Source organism: Lissotriton vulgaris, chromosome 11, assembly GCF_964263255.1.
Source record: "Lissotriton vulgaris chromosome 11, aLisVul1.2, whole genome shotgun sequence".
Classification (NCBI taxonomy): Eukaryota; Metazoa; Chordata; class Amphibia; order Caudata; family Salamandridae; genus Lissotriton; species Lissotriton vulgaris.
In genome coordinates this window covers 993047156-993067612 of record NC_141699.1, presented here as the reverse complement: position 1 = coordinate 993067612, position 20457 = coordinate 993047156, and the positions used below count along the sequence as shown (strand labels likewise).

The 20457-nt window shown below is 42.4% G+C and overlaps 1 protein-coding gene across 1 annotated transcript in view; it reads left to right on the top strand.

Annotated features, from left to right (window-relative positions):
• Positions 1 to 427: 427 nt before the first annotated feature.
• LOC147683836 (uncharacterized) overlaps positions 428 to 20457 on the top strand; it is a 31059-nt gene continuing 11029 nt past the window's right edge. Inside the window, exons 1-5 of the mRNA XM_086944235.1 lie at positions 428 to 654; positions 4794 to 4904; positions 11682 to 11769; positions 14996 to 15162; positions 16603 to 16716. Coding sequence (XP_086800361.1) covers positions 439 to 654; positions 4794 to 4904; positions 11682 to 11769; positions 14996 to 15162; positions 16603 to 16716 — 696 coding nt within the window. The 5' untranslated portion in view covers positions 428 to 438. The remainder of the gene's footprint in view (positions 655 to 4793; positions 4905 to 11681; positions 11770 to 14995; positions 15163 to 16602; positions 16717 to 20457) is intronic.

Here is a 20457-nt window from a genome sequence, read left to right as displayed (position 1 = left end):
CTTTCAGAGCATTCCTGCACTTGAATATCCACTCCCTGCTCTTTGTAGTAAATTTACTCTATTCTATGCGATGCAATACCAATTCTGTCGACAATTTTATGATACAGAATCCTGCTTCGTTTTTAAGTGTTTACATGATAAGGATTCTGCTCTTTGCTTTTAGGATGCAAGCAGGTTGCAAGCAAATTACATCACAACGCCCCAAAAAAAGAGTTTACATCTGTTTATTCTTTAACTCGTGTTGTTGAGCTGCCAAAGGAAAAATCACTTCTAATCATTGACTTTCTATTTGCTGCAACGTATAGGGGTCAAAGGTGATGGGCACCACTACTTGCATAGTGACGTTCCACTGCGGGGTCAACGTATATATAATCTGTGCGCCGCCTGGAGCCTTTGTGCTTCCATTCGCTCACCAAAGTACCCTTCCTGTTCGGAAGGATGAAGGGCCTCGCGTTACTTGCTCTGGCGTCTCAGCTGCTGTGCTGCTTGTGCGTGTCGCCAGCACCCCTCCCGACGCCGCTGCACTCCCTCCCGTGCAATGATTCGATGGCGCGGATTGCGGCGGATACGGCATTACGTCAGATCAATTCCGACCGCAAGGAGGGCTACGTCTTCAGCCTGTACCGCATCTCCGACGTGCAGGAGCACTTTCAGGCAAGTTCGTGCTTCCCTATTGGCTGGTGCAGACAGGAAGCTTTCAGTGGCCGTGATTACGTTTGGACATAGGCCTTGTGCACCTTAAAATGCCACATTTAAATTTAGGAGTTTGCTCACACTGTAACTTTTTACTTGAATTATTTCCAGTAAATGGTATTGCTTTTTGTCACTGTCAGTGATGAAAGATTGAGTTGGCCATGGTGTTATTCTATTCTTGGGTACCTATTTGTTCCTCAGAAGTGCTGGTACTGTCCCATAAAATGAATTGCACTGGAGCTGAAAATTGCAGATACTTACCCTAACAACAAATCAAAGAAGTGCAGGTACTCCGTTCCGGACAGAACCTGTCCAATTAAAGCACTGGCACGTACTTACACGCACTGTAAAGCAGGTTTATTGTCCAACCGGGCTACTTTTTATTTTTAATCTAAATAGAGTTAACAGATGCCGTTTGGTAACGTCATAAGCAGTGCTGCAGATTTTTCGTAGCAGGGCCTTCAAGTATCAAGGCAAAAACACAGATGGTGCCGTTCACAGAAACGCATCAGACACGAGTGTAAATCTTTTTGCATGCTACGAAGTACATTACATGCTCAACTAATCAGAGAACTGAATTTTTCAGTGCATTTTGCATACAATTCCAACATGTTTCATGCAGAGAGACTGCGGATGTATTTTCTAACCGAAACCTCAACAAACTCGCCTACGCCGCCAATTAAGTGTGCGCATTATGGGTGCGGCATTTATGAATATACCTTTGCCATCTTGCAAAACGAAGGTGCTTTTGGGCACTTTAACTATGTCATTATGTACCCCGTGGTTCAAAGTCTGGATGACTGACAACACCTCAACTAGAACATTTCGCACTTTTGATAAAAAAGGCACCCATTATTAAATATGGTAATAGGCCTGCCAGCCTAAAGAAAACCAGCATGGCAATTTCAATGGCTAGTGAGGCTGCGGGTAGTTGGCATTCTGACACAACTGCTAGCCAGCACACATCTTTATAAACTACACCCTGGGCCCGATTCACAGAACTAACACGACAAAATCCTAAACTTACTACTCATGGTATTCACAGAATACACTTATGACTGTCCTAAGTTTACATCCGCACTCAGGCCGGAATTTCCGCACCCGGAGTGTAAGCTCCGAACCCGGAGTGGAAGCTCCACTCCTGGAGCGGAATTTCCACTATCGGGCCGGAATCTCTGCTTCCGTGCTGGAATACCCACAACCTGGTGGTAATTCACGATATCTGATGCATTGTGGGTATTGCGGCCTGAAAGCGGAGATTCCGGCCCGATGGTGGAAATTCCCCTACGGGTGTGGAGCTTACACTCCAGGGGTGGAAATTGCGGCCCGAGTGCGGACGTAAATTTAGGACAGTCGTAAGTGCATTCTTTGACTACCGTAATAAGTAAGTTTAGGATTTTGTCATAAGTTAGTTCTGTGAATCGGGCCCCTTGTTTTTCAGGTAGCACTACATATTGCAATTTATAACGTGCAATTTATCGACCTCGAAAGGATCGAAGGCTGACTATGTCTTAGGGAGGATTTGAACTCGCTATCTGCAATAGTGAGATGTGATCAGTGAAAATCAGTGTGAGCTACTGAAGGCCGAGCCACTTGCGCGTTGTTACCAGACACCCCTACGCCCAGCTTCACTAACTTAAAGCCTACATATATTTGAGTGCATATCCTCAACTTTGAAGGGGGAAAGTCTATTTGCCAACTATATGCTCTTGGGGGCACTCACATTAACCAAGTCCGGCAATAAATTATTTACACAGAAGAGTGGCCCTGAGCTCGGTCACTCACCAGACGGCCATTGAAGGATCAACGTACACACTGATAACACGCCTACATATTTGCACTGTTTGCAACTTTGACCCAGGACTAATATTTGATCAGACATGCATAACTTCGCTGTTAAAGTGCTGCATCGCCTTCCAGAATTTCTGCATAAGAATTTGAAACGACCATTTGAGGATGGTTGTGGGTCATTGATGAAAAACCAATCAACCCTTCCACTGCCTATTGACTAGTGCAGAGGGTGAATGAAACAATGAGCAGTAGTATTTATTACAGATGCAAAATGGAAGTAAATATGCTGCTGCATTTCTCAGGGACTAAACTATTGGCAGTATGAAGAAAAGAACAAGTGTTGGTTGCAAAATTGAACAAAGTGTACAATGGGAAACAAAATTCTGTGTACATCTACATCCATACCTTCAAAATCTGGAAATAGGGCCATTTCGTTTTATAACAAGGACTTCATCGAACTTGGATGGTCAAGCTTTCATGTACTAAACTTGTGTTACATAGTAATCATTTCGACAGGCTTCTGTGACAGAGTCAAAACACTGTGACAGCACTAGCGAGTGTAGGAAAAAGGAACCCCTTTTTTTCAGGGCGGTTGGCCAGGGTGAGTTTGACAAGGCCTCCACCCACAGTAGAAATCAAAACTCAGTCAGAAGTTACAATACAGGTGGCACAATGAAATGTAGATGTAATTTTTCATAGGAGGTGTCTAAGTGTTTCTGCAGTTTGAGATTCACCCAGTTGTCAAATATTGTATATAAAACTGACAGAATGTCATTAGGACTGTATTTCTTGCTACATTGGTATTCAGGGTAGGTTTTGGTTGTTTAATAGAGGGTTCAGAAAACTTTATTTAGGCCTAATGGAAATTTGTACTTTTTTTGTAATAGTTATCCAAGATTACCTCAGATAGAAATGTCTTTAACAAAGGGACAGATTTCTGCCGGACAAACTTGGATTGGGCCAATTTTGAATTCACTGGTTTTCGTTTTGCTGATAAAGGTTAAACGTGCGTCTTTACAATTTATGTTCAAAATAAAAGCAATATTTAGGGGACTTGTTAACTGAATGCCTAATTCTACATCAGATCTAAGTCTGGTTCGCCAACGGTTACACATTTCGGATGGAGCTTTGTTTGGAAGTCACAGGATCCGTCCCTCATTACTCTGATCTTGAGATCTGCCAAATATGAGTCCTGCCATTGAGGTGGGGAGGCGAAAAGAGACAGTGGACAAAGGGACATCCATCCTCTGCCTGCTTGAAACAGTGACAGGCCTGCCTGGAAGAGTTGCTGCTTTCATGATGCCAAAAGTATACTCTTGCAGTATAACATTGCGTGGTGTTACTTATGTAGCTGTCCTTAATACAATATTTTGGTCTCCGTGTAGAGATGTTTCTTCTTATTTTCATCGTCTTAGGTGCTCTAGTCACTGATGCATTGGGTTAACCTATTAGAAATAATTAAAGCATGTCTTTGTTAATCCTTTCTTTTTTAAGGTAAAACTATTTTTCAAGAACAAATATCTCATTTCCACCATGCTATCTGCACAAACAAGGAATTGTTGCACCTTTCTGTGGTTGTAGGCTTAAGATGTGCAATGAAGGTGGGGAAGGCATGGCAAGGTCCTGATTCACAAGCATTTTGTTTTATGAGTAGATGGGCTTACTCTTTTAGTACCCCTGAGTGAATCCTTCATACCAAGGGTAAGCTGGGAAAAATTCCAAGTTTACTCTTGGCGTACAACTAGAATTCAGAATCACCCATGTGTACCCCAAGTGGCAAAGCAAAATCTTTGTGAACCATCAGGCCCTACACACAAAACCACCTATCCTTCAGAAAACAACTACAAACTTGGATATTCGATAAGTAAAATTCTCCCCCTTCCTCAAGCGCCTTGAGACCCTCTGGGTATGTAGTGCGCTATATAAGTGTTGACTTGACTTGACTTGACTTGACAAAGATACAGCGTATTCACCACAGTTGCCGGTACCACTCACCAAACAATTCAGTGGGAACACACACAGGTCATCACACACGACTGCAGAATTTCGAAGCAAGTGTAACTCCATTTCAGCTCATACAGTCCTGTATTTTGTGAGTTAGGATCAGGAATTTATAAATGGTGTACATTTGATGTGTTTGATTTGAGCTTGAACGCAAAGAAATACTCAGCCCAGGAATAATTTTGTATTTTGTTGTTATTCTTTGACTCACATGTTTAAGGACCTGGATTGGGAATTGTCCTCTGTCTGGCAATACTCCTCTCTGATGCTATGCCATGTGAAACTTAGAATCTCCTCTGTTCCTTCAGGAGTCAGCCGGCACTGTATACTACCTGACCTTGGATGTCCTTGAGACTGACTGCCATGTGCTCAGCAGGCGTTCCTGGGAGAGCTGTGAAGTGAAACCTCTACACCAGGCGGTGAGTACAGAAGACACACAGCCCTCCCAAGACACGAGGGACTCCAAGTCCACTGTAGGGCTTTAGCAGGGCTGAATTGGAGCCAGTGGGTGTTGAAGGGACCCACCCCCATTCGTTTTTGTGAACAGGGACTTATTTGTAATCATTAGACTTTGATCCAGAACAAGAGCGAGACAACAACAAAAGGGGAAAAGAATCAGAATGAGAAAGACGAACAGACAAAGGGAAGAGGATAACAGGATGAAAATAAGCCAACAAAAATGTGATATATGGACAGGGAGAATATATTGGTGTATGAAAGAAGTCTGAGGTGAAATAAAGATTAAACTGCCTTGGTATTCTGTAACACCAATATTCAGCAGTGGCGGCGTGCTCCTTAGGAAAAGATGGGTCCTGGCTTCTTCTTTTACAAATTAAGCGCTCTTTAGCAATGGTGAAAAAGGTTCTGTGTGTCTCTAGGGACAACAAACAGATGACTGTTATGGGGAATTACACGGGGCCTTAGTAACTCTTCAGAATATACCACTGCAGAATGACTGTTTATCCGTTTTAGGAAGATAGTTTTTTTGCAGAATGTCGCTGAAAAGTGTTATAGATATCTGTAGCAGATAGAATGGAGATGCCTGTTGGGAAGACTTTTGATGTTTTCAGACTGAGTTGACAAATATCAGCTCTACTTTCTTTATTTTTTCTTTCTTTCTTTCTTTCTTTCTTTCTTTCTCTCTCTCTCTCATTCTTTCTTTTCTTCTCTTTCTTTCTTTCTTTCTTTCTTTCTTTCTTTCTTTCTTTCTTTCTTTCTTTCTTTCTCTCTCTCTCTCTCATTCTTTCTTTCTTTCTTTCTTTCTTTCTTTCTTTCTTTCCTTCTTTCTTTCTTTCTTTCTTTCTCTCTCTCTCTCTCTCATTCTTTCTTTTCTTCTTTTTCTTTCTTTCTTTCTTTCTTTCTTTCTTTCTTTCTTTCTTTCTTTCTTTCTTTCTTTCTTTCTTTCTTTCTCTCTCTCTCTCTCTCATTCTTTCTTTCTTTCTTTCTTTCTTTCTTTCTTTCTTTCTTTCTTTCTTTCTTTCTTTCTTTCTTTCTTCTCTCTCTCTCTCTCATTCTTTCTTTCTTTCTTTCTTTCTTTCTTTCTTTCTTTCTTTCTTTCTTTCTTTCTTTCTCTCTCTCTCATTCTTTCTTTCTTTCTTTCTTTCTTTCTTTCTTTCTTTCTTTCTCTCTCTCTCTCTCATTCTTTCTTTCTTTCTTTCTTTCTTTCTTTCTCTCTCTCTCATTCTTTCTTTCTTTCTTTCTTTCTTTCTTTCTTTCTTTCTTTCTTTCTTTCCTTCTTTCTTTCTTTCTTTCTTTCTTTCTCTCTCTCTCTCTCTCATTCTTTCTTTTCTTCTTTTTCTTTCTTTCTTTCTTTCTTTCTTTCTTTCTTTCTTTCTTTCTTTCTTTCTTTCTTTCTTTCTTTCTTTCTTTCTCTCTCTCTTTCTTTCTTTCTTTCTTTCTTTCTTTCTTTCTTTCTTTCTTTCTTTCTTTCTTTCTTTCTTTCTTTCTTTCTTTCATTCTTTCTTTCTTTCTCTCTCTTTCTTTCTTTCTTTCTTTCTTTCTTTCTTTCTTTCTTTCTTTCTTTCTTTCTTTCTTTCTTTCTCTCTCTCTCTCTCATTCTTTCTTTCTTTCTTTCTTTCTTTCTTTCTCTCTCTCTCTTTCTTTCTTTCTTTCTTTCTTTCTTTCTTTCTTTCTTTCTTTCTTTCTTTCTTTCTTTCTTTCTTTCTTTCTTTCCTTCTTTCTTTCCTTCTCTTTCTTTCTCCTGCCACTGGAGGTTCACTTTTTCAGTAACTGTGAGGAAGCAATGAAACAACTATTGATGTCAAACCCCAATTCACTCTTAGGACACCCCAGATTTACTTATTGTCTGCACAGCCTGTTTACCCCTGACACCTCTCTCTGAGTACACGAACTGGAGAGGATGTGGGAGGGGTGTACGTTGTTTCTGTTGTTAATATCAGCACGGTCCCCCCCCTAATGGATGGGGCTCACTACCCTTCATTTTTCCTCTACCTTAAAAATGCATTACTTTGTGTTGAAATATTTATGTATTGAAGCAGTTGGAAATGTAAAATGTATCATCCTGGAACCTGATTTGCATTAATCTGTGAACATTCCTCCACTATAGGGTAAGGCAGTATGGTGTGGAGAATTCCACCGAATGGGTGTACTCTAGATTTTACCATTTCTTTCAGGGATCAGAGAATTTCTCCACAGCTCTTCTATCTTTGAATGGGCTATTAGGTTTGTGGTTCAAACTTGGCCTTTTGTCTCATCCAGAGAATGAGGCCATCAATATCAAATGTTACTCAGAGAGCCCGAAGACCTTCAATAATGTGGGTGCGGGGTTGGTTGCAGGACCAGCCAAGATTTACAACATCCTAGGGGCTTTGAGCTGATGCCCAGCTGAAAGGAAACAAGCATCTCAAAACATAAGGCAGTGATTTGTATGCCCATTAAATATTTTTTTCTCCTCATCCACTCGCTGTAGAAATTGAGAATTTCCAACGAGTCAATAAACCATGTGTGCGACATGGGTCTAAATGGGACACGTCACGCAGTGCTTAATTTGTAATACAAAATAAGAGCGAGGGACCACCATATTTCATCATTCCCTCAGCTGACCCTGCTGAATGCCAGAATTCCGGAATTGCAAGTCTGCTTAGTTTTGATTTCCATTCCACCACATCCCTTATTCTTATGCCCTCTACACTCCATGTCTCTCTACCACAGGTTCATGTCTCTCTATCTCATGTCTCTCTATCTATCGCAGGTTCTTCTTCATCCCTTTGTTACTGTTTCTGACATTTTGCCTTGACCTTATCTCCCCCCTTATACACCTTACTTTTTCTTGCTCTGCATCAATGTCTGATGATGAAAAACAATTTCCAAATGTGGGACAGTGCCCACCACTTTAGTGGCCAGCACAAATTAAGTCTAGTTTATATGACAGATATACACATACATTCATTTTTCTATAATTAATGTGCATGGAATATGTTTCTGGCAGTCAAGTATTGTAGTAAATATTCAGGAAATACAGAAAAGATGCAATTAGGTGCAATTAATTGATATGCTTAGTGGTTGTTGTCAAAGTCATGCAATTAGCCTTGCTAGTTAACAGGCTACATTATATATATATATATATATATACTAGCAGCCCGCCCCGGCTTTGCCCGGGGCAGAAGGGGGCTGGGGGCAGCATTTTAAGCCTCTGTGCACCCCCCCCCGACATTGCCCAGTCCGCATCCCTCCCGCCTCCCGCCCCGACATTGGCCATACCGCCTCCCGCCTCCCGCCTTGAGCCTTGTGCCTTGAGCCTCCAGCCCGCCGCCCCGCCCCGACATTGGGCATAGCGCCTCGCGCCTTGCGCCTTGAACCTTGAGCCTCCCGCCCGCCTCCTGCCTCCCGCCCCGGCTTTGTAACCCCCCCCCCCGGTCCCGACTTACCTCATCCGCTGCTACTCCCTACGCTGGAGTGTTTACCTCTCCACTGCTTGACCGCTTGTCAGCTACCTCATCCGCTGCTCCTCCCCGCGCTGCCACTGCTCCTCTGCTTCTCCCCGCTCCGCAGCTACTCCCGGCGCTCATGTTCTCCCCTCTTCCTGTTGCTGGTGAACTCCGCTCCTCCCCTCACGCAGACGCTCCTCCCGGCGCTCATGTCCTCGCTCTTCCTGTTGCTCGTGAACGACGCTACTCCCCTCACGCATACGTCGCCGCCGGCGCTACTTGCAAGGGACTACTTTATTTTTATTTCTAAATATTTTAAACAACGTTTATTTTTTATTTTTATGTAGCCTATGTCCTTCTACTTGCCCTGAGGTTTTCTAAGATGTCTTGAGTGTTCAGATTGGTGGTGTAGTTTTCGAGTTTACCTGGCTCAAAGGTGCAAGATCTCTCTTTATAATAGTAGTATAGATATATATATATATATATATATATATATATATATATATATATATATATATATATATATATATATATATATCCATACTAGTATAATAAAGAGAGAGCCCAAACCTTTGAGGCGGGTAATCTCAGGAACCACAGCACCAATCACAACACCCAATACAGCATTGGAAAGGGCAGTTGCAGCAGAAGGACATAGGCTATGCAGACACCCACCATATACATTCAAAAGGTAAAAGAACCGTGCCAGCAAAGTAGTCCCTTGTGGGCGTGTCTGTGTTGTGCTGTGGGCCTGTGCTGGGGGCGGGACAAATGCTGGGGGCGTGTGGTACGTTCCGCCCTTCATGCCATATCTCATATTGTGTACTAATCCCACCCTGCTCCCTTTAAATACCCCTGCACCCCATAATCATAACCCACCCTTACTCCTTAAAATACCCCAACACCCTTAAACACTAACCCATCTTAACCCTATAAATATACCCTGTACCCCAAAACCCAAACCTATCCCTAAAGCCTAAAAATAACCCTGTAACCCAAAACCCAAACCTAGCGCTGAACCCTATAAATACCTCTGTACCTCAAAACCCAAACCTACCCCTGAACCCTAAAAAAACCCTGTACCCCAAAACCCAAACCTAGCCCTGAACCCTAAAAATACCACTGTATCCCAAAACCCAAACCTACCCCCTGAACTCTAAAATACCCCTGCACCCCAAAACCCAAACCTAGCCCTGAACCCCTTAAAATACCCATGTACCCCAAAACCCAAACCTACCCCTGAACTCTAAAAATACCCCTGTACCCCAAAACCCAAACCTAGCCCTGAACCCTAATAATAACCCTGTACCCCAAAACCCAAACCTACCCCTGAACCCTAAAATACCCCTGTACCCCAAAACCCAAACCTAGCCCTGAACCCTAAAAATACCCATGTACCCCAAAACACAAACCTAGCCCTGAACCCTTAAAATACTCTGGTACCCCAAAACCCAAACCTAGCCCTGAACCCTAAAAATACCCCTGTACCCCAAAACCCATACCTATCCCTAAACCCTAAAACTACCCCTGTACCCCATAACCCAAAACTATATCTGAACCCTTACAATACCCAAACACCCCAAAACATATACCTCAGTACCCCAAAACATATACCCCTATACCCATACTTACCTTATCCAAACATTAAAAAAAAACATGCTTTTACCATTCATGCATTTACAACGAATTTTGTTGTAAATGTATGCGTGGTAAAAGCATATAAAATGTAATGCCATGCGTTACAATGGCATTGCAGAGGCATGGTACTTAAATAATGAAAGTAGGCGGAGTGATGGTATGCGGAAAGAAAGTTGCGGAATAATGGGTGTTTACCCTCCCCCGGTAAGTACATTGGTGGCACGGCAGCCCACATCTCCAGCAACATACTCATATTTTTTCACCACCCATTTGAAAAATGCACAGGTCTCTCTCATTGACGGCCAGCACCGACATACACTTTAGACACACCTCCCGCCACAGGTTCTAGAATTGCAAACTTTAGAGCTGGGGAGCTACGTTCGAACCTCGGCAAGAGCTCAACATCCTGTGATTCCAGGCAAATCGCTTTGTCTCCCCGTGCTTACCACAAATGAATGTGTTCTTCTGTAATGTAAATTGTGCTCAAGCCATGTTGTCGAGTTCGTGCTATATAATATTGCAAGGAAAAATAAAGTAGGGAAACTCGAGTTCACACACTACTGAACGCGCACTCTTAAGTGCATCAGCAGTGCACTGTGAATCGGAGCGTTTCACAGGCCTGTCACACATAAGAAATGCTTTCAAAACGAAATCCTACAAAACAATATACTACTGGCCGGCAGCAATTCATACCCGGACAACGTCGGGACGGGCTGCTAGTATGTATATATATATATATATATATATATATATATATATATTCAAAACAATATGGCGTTCCTCACGGGCACTCAGGTTAAGGACAACAGATACAATCCACTCGGTAATCCAAACGTTAGATTTATTACTTCATCAATCTAGGTGACGCGTTTCGCACTCCACGGAGTGCTTGATCACACAAATTGCGCCAGGATCCACACATCATTTATGTTTACAATCAATGCTGTAGACATGAGCGACGGACTTGCGATACCAACAGGTTGTGGAGAGTTTTTTACCAAGTTGCCATGTTGTGAAGGTGAAAGTCTTATTACTCAGCCACATAATCTGTATTAAAATATTTCTGATCTTATATTACAACACAAATATATATGCGCATTTTGATAACCCCAAATGACAATAATATTCAAATTATATATACAGGTCATCGTATTCCAAATATATGCATGGAAAGGTGTACTTAAGTAGCGGTTTAAATTCAGTAACCTCCTATTGTTGCATGACATGTACGTAGCCCTTATGTAATATATGGAGGAGATCAAGGTTATTCAAGCACCTAGCCCCCTCTAGTTTCTCACTAACAAGAGATGTAGCTGTGTTATTACATTTATTGTATGGTTTCAGCAGCCTTATGCCAGTTCCAAATGGAGAGGATAACCCCTCCCCTTGGAGTCCGGGGCAGAGCAACAACATTCTCGCGTCACCATGACTACACATTCGTAGCATGACGCTAATTCAGGGAGGAGCCCAGATAGACGACAAATACAGATCGTCCTTTCCCTGTAAGACCCGACTACAAAGAGAATGTCGCAGAATAACCTCCTTTTAAGTTGTAATTTACATAGGTAAACCATATTTATTAAATTCATGAGCTTTTCTCTAATTATCATTCTATGTGATAATGGTTTATATATGTAATAATTGGAATAATTCCTGTGTTTTATTTTGCAGGTTTATGGGAAATGCAAAGCAACAATGCACATTAACAGGCCCAGAAGGATTGTGCACCTGTATAACTATGACTGCACCCTGCATCCAGGTACATCACTAAAGATGGGGCTGATAGTGGAGCAAGATATGAGAGCACTGCATGGTATCCTGTCAGGAAAACACACTGTGGAATATTACACCTGTGTAAAGGGAGTCCAGTGTCAGATTGACAACTTTAGACTGAGAGCCAGATGTTTAGTTTGTGGGAATCAGAATGTTGTGGCCTAAATATCTTGTGTAAAAATGTAGGGCCTGATTTTGGGTTTGGTGGAGAGGGTACTCTGTTGCAAACATAACAGAATACCCTATCTGCAAACTGGCAGGTCATGTGGCATATTTAGAGTTGGGCGGGACTGTAAGTGTTTCCGTTGATGAAACTCCAGTTGGCTACATCTCTGGAATACTTCCTGTGATGGCCAGCTGTAGTAGATATATATATCCTTTGCTCATCTGACTGAAAGTAATCCACTTCAGTGCAATTGCTGGTCTGGTAGACCCATTTTTATTTCATTCTGCTTTTATGTCACCGAGATACTTTTCTTTGGTAACTTCCCTCCTCTGTTGTGGCACTCCTTTTGGCTGGATGAGTCCCCCTTGCTTACAGCTCTGGGTCAACCCACTAACAACTTAGGGATCTGATTTGATGAAAAGCTGTGCTTTGGCCCCCAGATAATAAGCTGACAGGAATGTGCTTCGGCATCTTGAAAGCACTACTCCCGCTTACAGCAAGGGAAACGGTTACCCTTGCCCTGATCACATTGCACATTGACTATGCCAATGCGCTGTACGTTGGTCTTCCCGGCTATTTAATAAATAAACTTCAGTTTGTTCGGAACGCCGCGGTCAGAACTCTTCTCAACCTCCCTTAGAGAGGCAATGTTAGGCAACACCTGCGTAGCCTGCACTGGTGAAAGAGAGGGTGAAATTTAAGTCCTTGGTCATGGCTCATGCAGCCCTCCATGGGCTTGCCCCGGTGTACGTGAGAAAGGGATTCAGTTTCTATGCCCCTTCTAGGCTTTTGCGCTCTTCTACAAAGCATATGGCATGTACTCCTAGGATCAGTCGACAAAGGTTAAGTGGCAGCTCTCTTTCTAATATGGCCGCTGTAGCTTGGAACCAACTCCCACTGGAGTTACGTGCTCTTCAGAATCCGAAGACCTTTAGGAAGAGACCAAAGACCGTCCTCCTCAACTAGCTTGATACCCTGTCTCTGTCCACAACCTTACTGGGCATGAGCCGGGACACTCTTTGAGTAGCTGTGCGCTACACAAATTTTGGTAACATAACATAACATGCTGGTTCTGTACATATTTTTGTTATTGGTCTTTTTACTCTATTTTCCTGCAGACATAAGTGTACCACCTTTAGACGTCAGATTTACATATCTGTTTCTTAGAAATATATTTTTAGGGTTTTTTACAAATGCAACTGAAAATACTAACAAGAAAGTTATACATTGTGCTTATGGTATAATAAAACAACTGTGTACAGTATAAGGAACAGAACATCAATATCATAATGTATACTGCCGGTGGAGGGGGGGTGTTGATACATTGCTTCTTCAGGGAAAAGTTTTGGGTAGAGTGCTTTTGTGGAGTAATCAAAATTGTGTGGTATGGGGTTGGGCAAGGTCACCCTATTTCATAGTATCAGGGCACCACATGGGTGTGGGAGGTTAATAGTTCCAAACTTAAAGTGGGCCCTAACGAAAGGAGGTGTGGAGGCAGGAGAGAGGCACCCGGGGTGTCTGCCAAGTCCACGCACGGGGTAAGCACTCCCTCACGGTGGAAGGTCATTATTGGTGATCAAGGCTTTGTGGGCAAGAACCAGGATGACCCAGAGGTTTGCAATAGGTACTCAATGAAGACCCAGTTTCTTCTGACTGCAGGAAACGTCTTTCGGCTTGCACCTACTGTTGACTGTTCCGATGCTAGTAGGACAAGAAAGGAGGAATTGCGGCATTCCATCACTGGGAGATGGAAGGTGCGCGCGACCTCTAGGTGTAGAGTGCATTTCAGGAGCCCTTTAGTATACTACAAAAGTGCATTGTGTGGTGTCCCAGAATGTATCTGGTTTATTGTGAGGCATGTTTGTGCAGGATGATGTCCTGCTAGACCGTGCGTGCCATTGCAGCTGGGCCTCATAGTAATATGCTAGATGGTCTGGCGCAGAGTCTGCCTTGATCATTTGGGAGGGAGAGCTTGGTCAGTGCAATCCGCCGCCTCCCAGTACCCCATATCATTACCCGCAGCATCATGTGGTGGCCCCTGAAAACTATCTGGGGGATAATCACCTGGAGATTAGCAAAAAAATTGAACAAACATGGTAGGACCACCAAAGGGCAATCTTTCCCATAACGGTTGATGGAAGAATGTTCCAGAGCTGACTTGAGTGTGGACAGCCAGTCCTGCAGTGCCCGGGAGGATTTTTTTATATTTTATTACTTTTTTGCTTCTATTGCCTATTGAGTGTTTATTTTCCAAAAAAACACTGCAGGTTTGCCAAGGCCAGACCTATTGGCTTTGCCATTGGTTGTTTTTCTCTTTTGATTTTGATGGTGAAAACCTTTTTATTCATGCAGAAACCCCTTTGCATACCCCACAGAAGTTTGATGCATTTCCATAATGGAAGGAGATTTATTCCAGGCCTTTGCTGGACCCGATGTCCAACAATTTGCACGGTGGGAAAGAGTTGTAGTTCTGGGATGCCTACACACTTGCATGGGATTATTACTGCGGAATTGTATGCAGTCTTGGAATTAAACAGTAATAAATGCCTTTACATTCACTAGGTGTCTTTTTTTGTGGCTACCCGATGAGAGTAAATCTAGCTATTGTCATTCTTAACACCTTAGCTGCTTCGCAAATATCCCTCCCCAGTGCTGCGCTGTCCATTGGAACTAGTGCTGAATGGACGTCCAATGGTAGTGCGCAGCACTGGGGAGGTAGCGCTCGTGACGACCGTTGGCCGTCAGCAGCGCTTAAGAGGTTAACAGTAGGTTTCCAGCTGAAAATTGCTGCCTGATTTGTGCCCTTGGTGTAGAGCAGTAGAAGGTATATGGTTTCGCCTTGTTCTCCTTGTGTAAATCAGGTTTAACTAACATATTGTGCAGCACTTGTACAATTGCCACATTCATAGGCAACTATCAGTGATTAATGCCTTCTGTTAATATCTAAACAGTCAATCCAGTGCACAGCCCCATTGTACCCCTAACTCAAATGTTTTCCTGGTAGTAAAAAATACATAAGTGGCTTTTGTTGCTTCCTTTCAAATAGTGCCACGAAGTCGGATTCAAATGCTCTGCCCCGACTGCCCGATTCCGAGCCCGCAGGATAACCCCAAGTTTCGAGAGGCTGCTCAACTAAGCCTTGACAAGTTCAACCAGGAGAGCAACCTCACAAAGTTATTTTCCCTTGACAGCATCACGCGAACTTCTATGCAGGTAAGGCAGCGTGGGTCAGGCTAGGACAACTCAACTATTGAAACTTAAAGGCATACAGAGACGTTCTAAGGCATGGGCAAAGTGGGCTTCAGCCCAAGGCCCCAGCCTTCCAGGCGGCACCCTGACAGAGCCAGCTCTGTTCTGAAGAGTCACAGAGTCTTGCCCTGATGAAAGATAGTTTTAAATACCCTTTTCCTTGAATTTATTCTTAATGTGGGTGATGTGTGAGAGTCTCTTTAAAGACAACAGAGAAATGTTGTCTTTATGTTTCATGAAACTTCCCTAAAAGTTTCTTTTAGATGAAAAGAGGACCTCACATATGCGAAATGGGTGTCACAGAGATTATTATCAGTAATAATAAATATCTGCTGCTTTGGTACAATACTGAAAACACTGTACACTATTCCTGAATATTAGATGTGAACACAGGCCGGATGAAGTGTAATAAATTGGCCGGAATGGTATTTTTACAAAAAGGAAAATTTGGAACGTGTGATAAATGGTAGAGGAGGTCATGACATTCAGTTTGGGAAGGGAAATGGGTGTGGCCGGACACTACATCATATCCCAGAAAAGTTTGCTGTTTTCCATCATGGTACATGCAGTCCACAATTTGCACTCCCCTCAGTGTTAACTGTAGGGTCAACAGTACATTTAACATTAAGGGGAGCACAACGTTGATTACGTTTCATCCGGCCCGAGTCGGAGAGTACGCCTGAGCCAGAGAGTACGGCCCAGGTGCGGCAAGTATGGCCCAAGCCGTAAATTCTGGCCCAACTGCTGACGTACAGATGCGACTTGTAAATGACCTCTGTGAATTCCAAAAGTCGTAAAGTTAGACTTTTGTCTCAGATTGCCTTTGTGAATCGGGCCCTGAGTGTCTTTGATTACCTAGTGAATCAAAAGTCACACCTCCCAGCAAGTTTTTGCAAATATATCCTTGCATTGTGGCTTGTAGTTACTTCTCTCAGTAAGCTTCTCCCAAATTGTCTTCTTGCTTTGGCCTTTGTATCCCATTCTCTCAATACATTTCTCCTGAGTTCTATCCTTGCATTGTGCTTCATAGTCACCTCCTATTAAGCTTATATTGAGCTATATATTTGCACTGTGCTTTGTAGACAATTCTCCCTATTCAACTCCCAACCTATGTACTTGTAATGTGCTTTAAAGTCATTTCTTTCAGTAAGCTTCTCCCAAGCTACAATCTTGCAATTGTGCTTTGTAGTTACATCTCTCAATAAGCTAATTGTGAGCTACATCCTTGCATCATGCTTTGGAATCACATCTCCTTATTTTGCCTTGTGCTTTGTATTCTATCACCCAGTCCCTAATAAATATCCTATAGTACTAGATTGAATGAGAACGTGACTATCGCATATATACATTTTGATGGTAGTTAGTACTTATTCTGAATTGATTACTTTTATTTACCCATTGCAGTGGGTTGTCGGAGCCTCTTACTTTGTGGAATTTACTGTCAAGGAGACAGACTGCACCAAAGATACACCTGTTGCTGATATCTCTAAGTGTAAACCCCTCAGCTGTGAATTTGGGGTAAGTGCATATTTTATGAATAGTTTAATTGCTGTCACTACTTTAAAAAAACATCTTTTTATTGATCAGGTAGAGAAAAGTCCTTTAAAAAAGCATTACCACAAATACAGATTTCATACTACAATCCAAATAAGTACACAATAAATTAAATACAGCAATTCGTTAAGATGTATTCTTCCATCTTCGTTTAACTAAATATATAACCTCCCCTCGGCTTTTCTAAGTGGAAAAAGCCAAGCAGACTCCCTATGCATATTCATACCTTGTTAAAATTACATGAATTTATCACAATGATTATAATGCAAGACGCAAAATGCAGGGATAATAAAAACACGACTGGGACCCCCCATTAAAGCCAAAATCTGACCTTAAGAGAACGTCTCGTATATGCTACCAATTTGCCCAGGACGTTTTAGGCTTGAAATATATGTGAAGCCAATCCCCTTTCTTATGACCATATCTAAAATACACCACTGAGCTTGAGGGAAGCATTTTTCGGATACGAAAAGACGTGTAATAAAGCACTCACTTAGAATAAATGGCTATTCTTTTGTAAATTGCGCCCCTGATGGCTTTATGGGCCATTAGATTATACATGCCCAGGTTTGCTGTTCAATCTTACAACCTGTGGAGGTCTCAATGTTGATCAAAGCAGCAGTTGCTGATGAAGCATACTGTACCAGTTGCCAACTCCTGACAACCCGCTAATGAAATAAACTTGACTGATACTTGCTGCTAGCAAATTGGTTGCCAGCTGAATATTCCTTGTAGAGTGATTGATTTGGAAGAATGCGAAAGTTAATTCGGGCGGTATTACGGGGTTGCCTGCTATCAGATGCTCCCAGGAATTCCTTGTCCCAGCAAACATGAACTCGCTAAATCTAATGAAGCCCATTTTTTCTGAGCCCCATATAACACTACCTCCAGCCGTAGACCTAACACGGCACATTCTCTTATACGCATACAAGTATGGAATTGGGGAAAGTGGAACTCCTCTTTAAGTTTATTGTACCTGATGTCCGGCATATGTGGAAACTCACACCTAGTACGCTTCTAGAGCTTGGGAATTTTTAACACTATCACTGCTGCAGCAATTCCCCCTCTGTGCTGCAGATCCATGGAATACATTGTTTCATGACGAGCTCAGCTCGTCATAAGCACACGACCAGTGTACTGCATGACGAGCTGAGCTCGTTATGAGCATCGAAGGGGTTAAAAAGATGGGGAGCCGAGTATCAGCTTATCGGAGCATTTGTAGGAGGTAGAAGCCATTTGGCAGTTTACTTGGTGTTACAGCCTGACTAATCCAATCACGGAAAGCCGCTTGGTAATATTTCTTGATATGCGGGAGCGCCAGCCCCCATCTTCGATACTAAGTTGCATAGACATCAAACTAGTGCAAGCCTTCTTCCCATGGCACAAGAAGTGGCGTAGTTCTTGATCTAGCTTACTAAAATGGGATTAATGAACTTTAATCATAACATTAGAAAAAATAAAAAGAAACAACAGAAGAATCAACATTTTAATTAATGGAGTTCGGCCAATGTTTGTCAGTAGCAGGGATTGCCATTGTAGTAGCAGACCACGTACCTTGTTAAGGGGGAGGGCAATATAGTTTAATTACTTTGAGTCTGCAAAGTTATAAAAGATATAGATGCCCAGATACCTAATGGGGTGAGTGTCAGAGTAATGTGGCCTCATTACAATTGAACTTGAGGTGGGGCAATTAAACAGAATGGCCTGAGATTCAGCATGTTTTATTTTATAGCCCCCGATGGCCATAGAAGTCTGGATTTTGACAAATGCTTTAAAAATGTTGTGCTCTTCTTCAGCTAAATAAAGTTTAATGTCGTCTGTGAAGAGCTTAATCTTAGATGCTCCTTGCAGAGGAGCCCAACCAGAGCATCTTTCTGCAATGCAGCTGCCAAAAGTTCAATGAAAGGGCAAATAGACCGGGGACAAAGGGCATCCCTGCCGTATGCCTCTTCTAGTGACCACAGAGCCTACCATTTGCTAGTTGACTACAACATTTGCCTCAGCCTTACTATATAGACTTTCCAGTAATCCAACCAATTTCAAGGCAAAGCCAAAATGAAGTATGACAGCAAACAGTACCTCCCATTGCACTAGATCAAAGGCCTTTTCGGTGTCGAGCATGATGATGGCTGCCTTGATCTTGTTGCTTGAAATGTATTCTCCTGTCTGCAGCAGGAAATTGGTGTTTGATGAGATGGATTTTGCAGGTAGGAATCCTCTTTGATCACTATGGGCCATCCTTTGTGTTAAGGGAACTATCCTGGAAGGTATGATTTTCACGAAGAGCTTGTAGTCACACTTCAGTAAACTGATTGGACAATACGAGCCAGGCTTATCCGGTGGTTTATCCTTCTTTAGGAAGCTGATAATTACTGCCTCCATATAAGAGCTAGGCATTTCACATCCATCCAGAGTTTCATTGAATAGAGTTTCTAAAAATTCAGCTTTCTGGGCTATAAACAGCTTATAAATTTCAGCAGGTAGACCATCACTACTGCTTGCTTTGCATTTTGGTAATGTTTTGATGGCCCCTTTCACTTCAGCAATTGTAATGGGCGCTATAGCAACATCCCAAAGCTACCCATTGAGCAAAGGCAACTCAATTAATCACAAATACTCCACTGTTTGTACTGCTGTGGTTTTACAGGTTAGTGTAATGCTCTAAAAATACACTGTCAATGTGATCAGGTTGATCCCCCATTTGGCTCTTAGCCCCATCATAAAATGTTTTAACAGTGCCATTATTCCTTTTTTTCTTAACCAACAAGGCCAAGAACCACCCGGTATGCTCACTCTCTTCGTAGTACTTCTGGAAACAAATTTTTTGGTGGACGAGTTGCAGAAACATGAAATGGTCTCTGAATTATTGGCTTGCTTGTGCGACTCTAGCCCCTGAAGCTTGAGATTGGAGTGTAGAGTGAGCAAGCATGGCTTGACCAAGTTTAGGCTACAAAGCTAGTGTCTTTTCACTTCTTAGCTTACTGATTTGGGCCTTGTAGGAAATCGCCTCACCCCTAATATAGGCTTTACTGACCTCCCCCCCATACTGCAAAGGTGGAAGCTGAACCTATATTTTGCAAAAAGAAATCACCTAGGGCTGATCACATAACTATGAGCCAGCCATCCTTTGTGAGCAGCGATTTATCACGCGACCATCATGGCCGATCGGTCCGGTTGTCATTCACTACTATGTCTATCAAAGGGACGGAGTGGTCTGAAAAGTGTTTTGATAGTATTCAGGTTTTATTCTTGGCACATCGGTGGGATACTAAGAAGAAATCAATTATTGAGGCTGAATTAAAACAGGTATATTCTTGCATCTGTGGGTGACCTATTTGCCAAGGGTCAATTAAAGCGAAATCACAAATTATTTTAGCGACAAAACGTGAAACTCTTTATTTATTCTGCTGTTTGTTACTGCGTGAAGAGTCTTGACTGACATCCTGAGTATTGTTGAAGTCACCCCAATTACTAGTAACCAATTCAATGGGCCATAGAAGCTAACCAGACAAATAAGTTGGTTCTGAACCCTCAAACTTACCAATATCTGCCTGGCCTTTGAATTTATAACCACTGCTGCACTTTGCCTGAGAAATCTTGTGAAATCAAAATTGCCAACCCCCCTGGCTGCTGTGCTGGCTGACGTGTAGAATGTGTGTGAAATAAATCTTGGATCCTTGGGTAATTTACAGAGTGCTTTGAGAT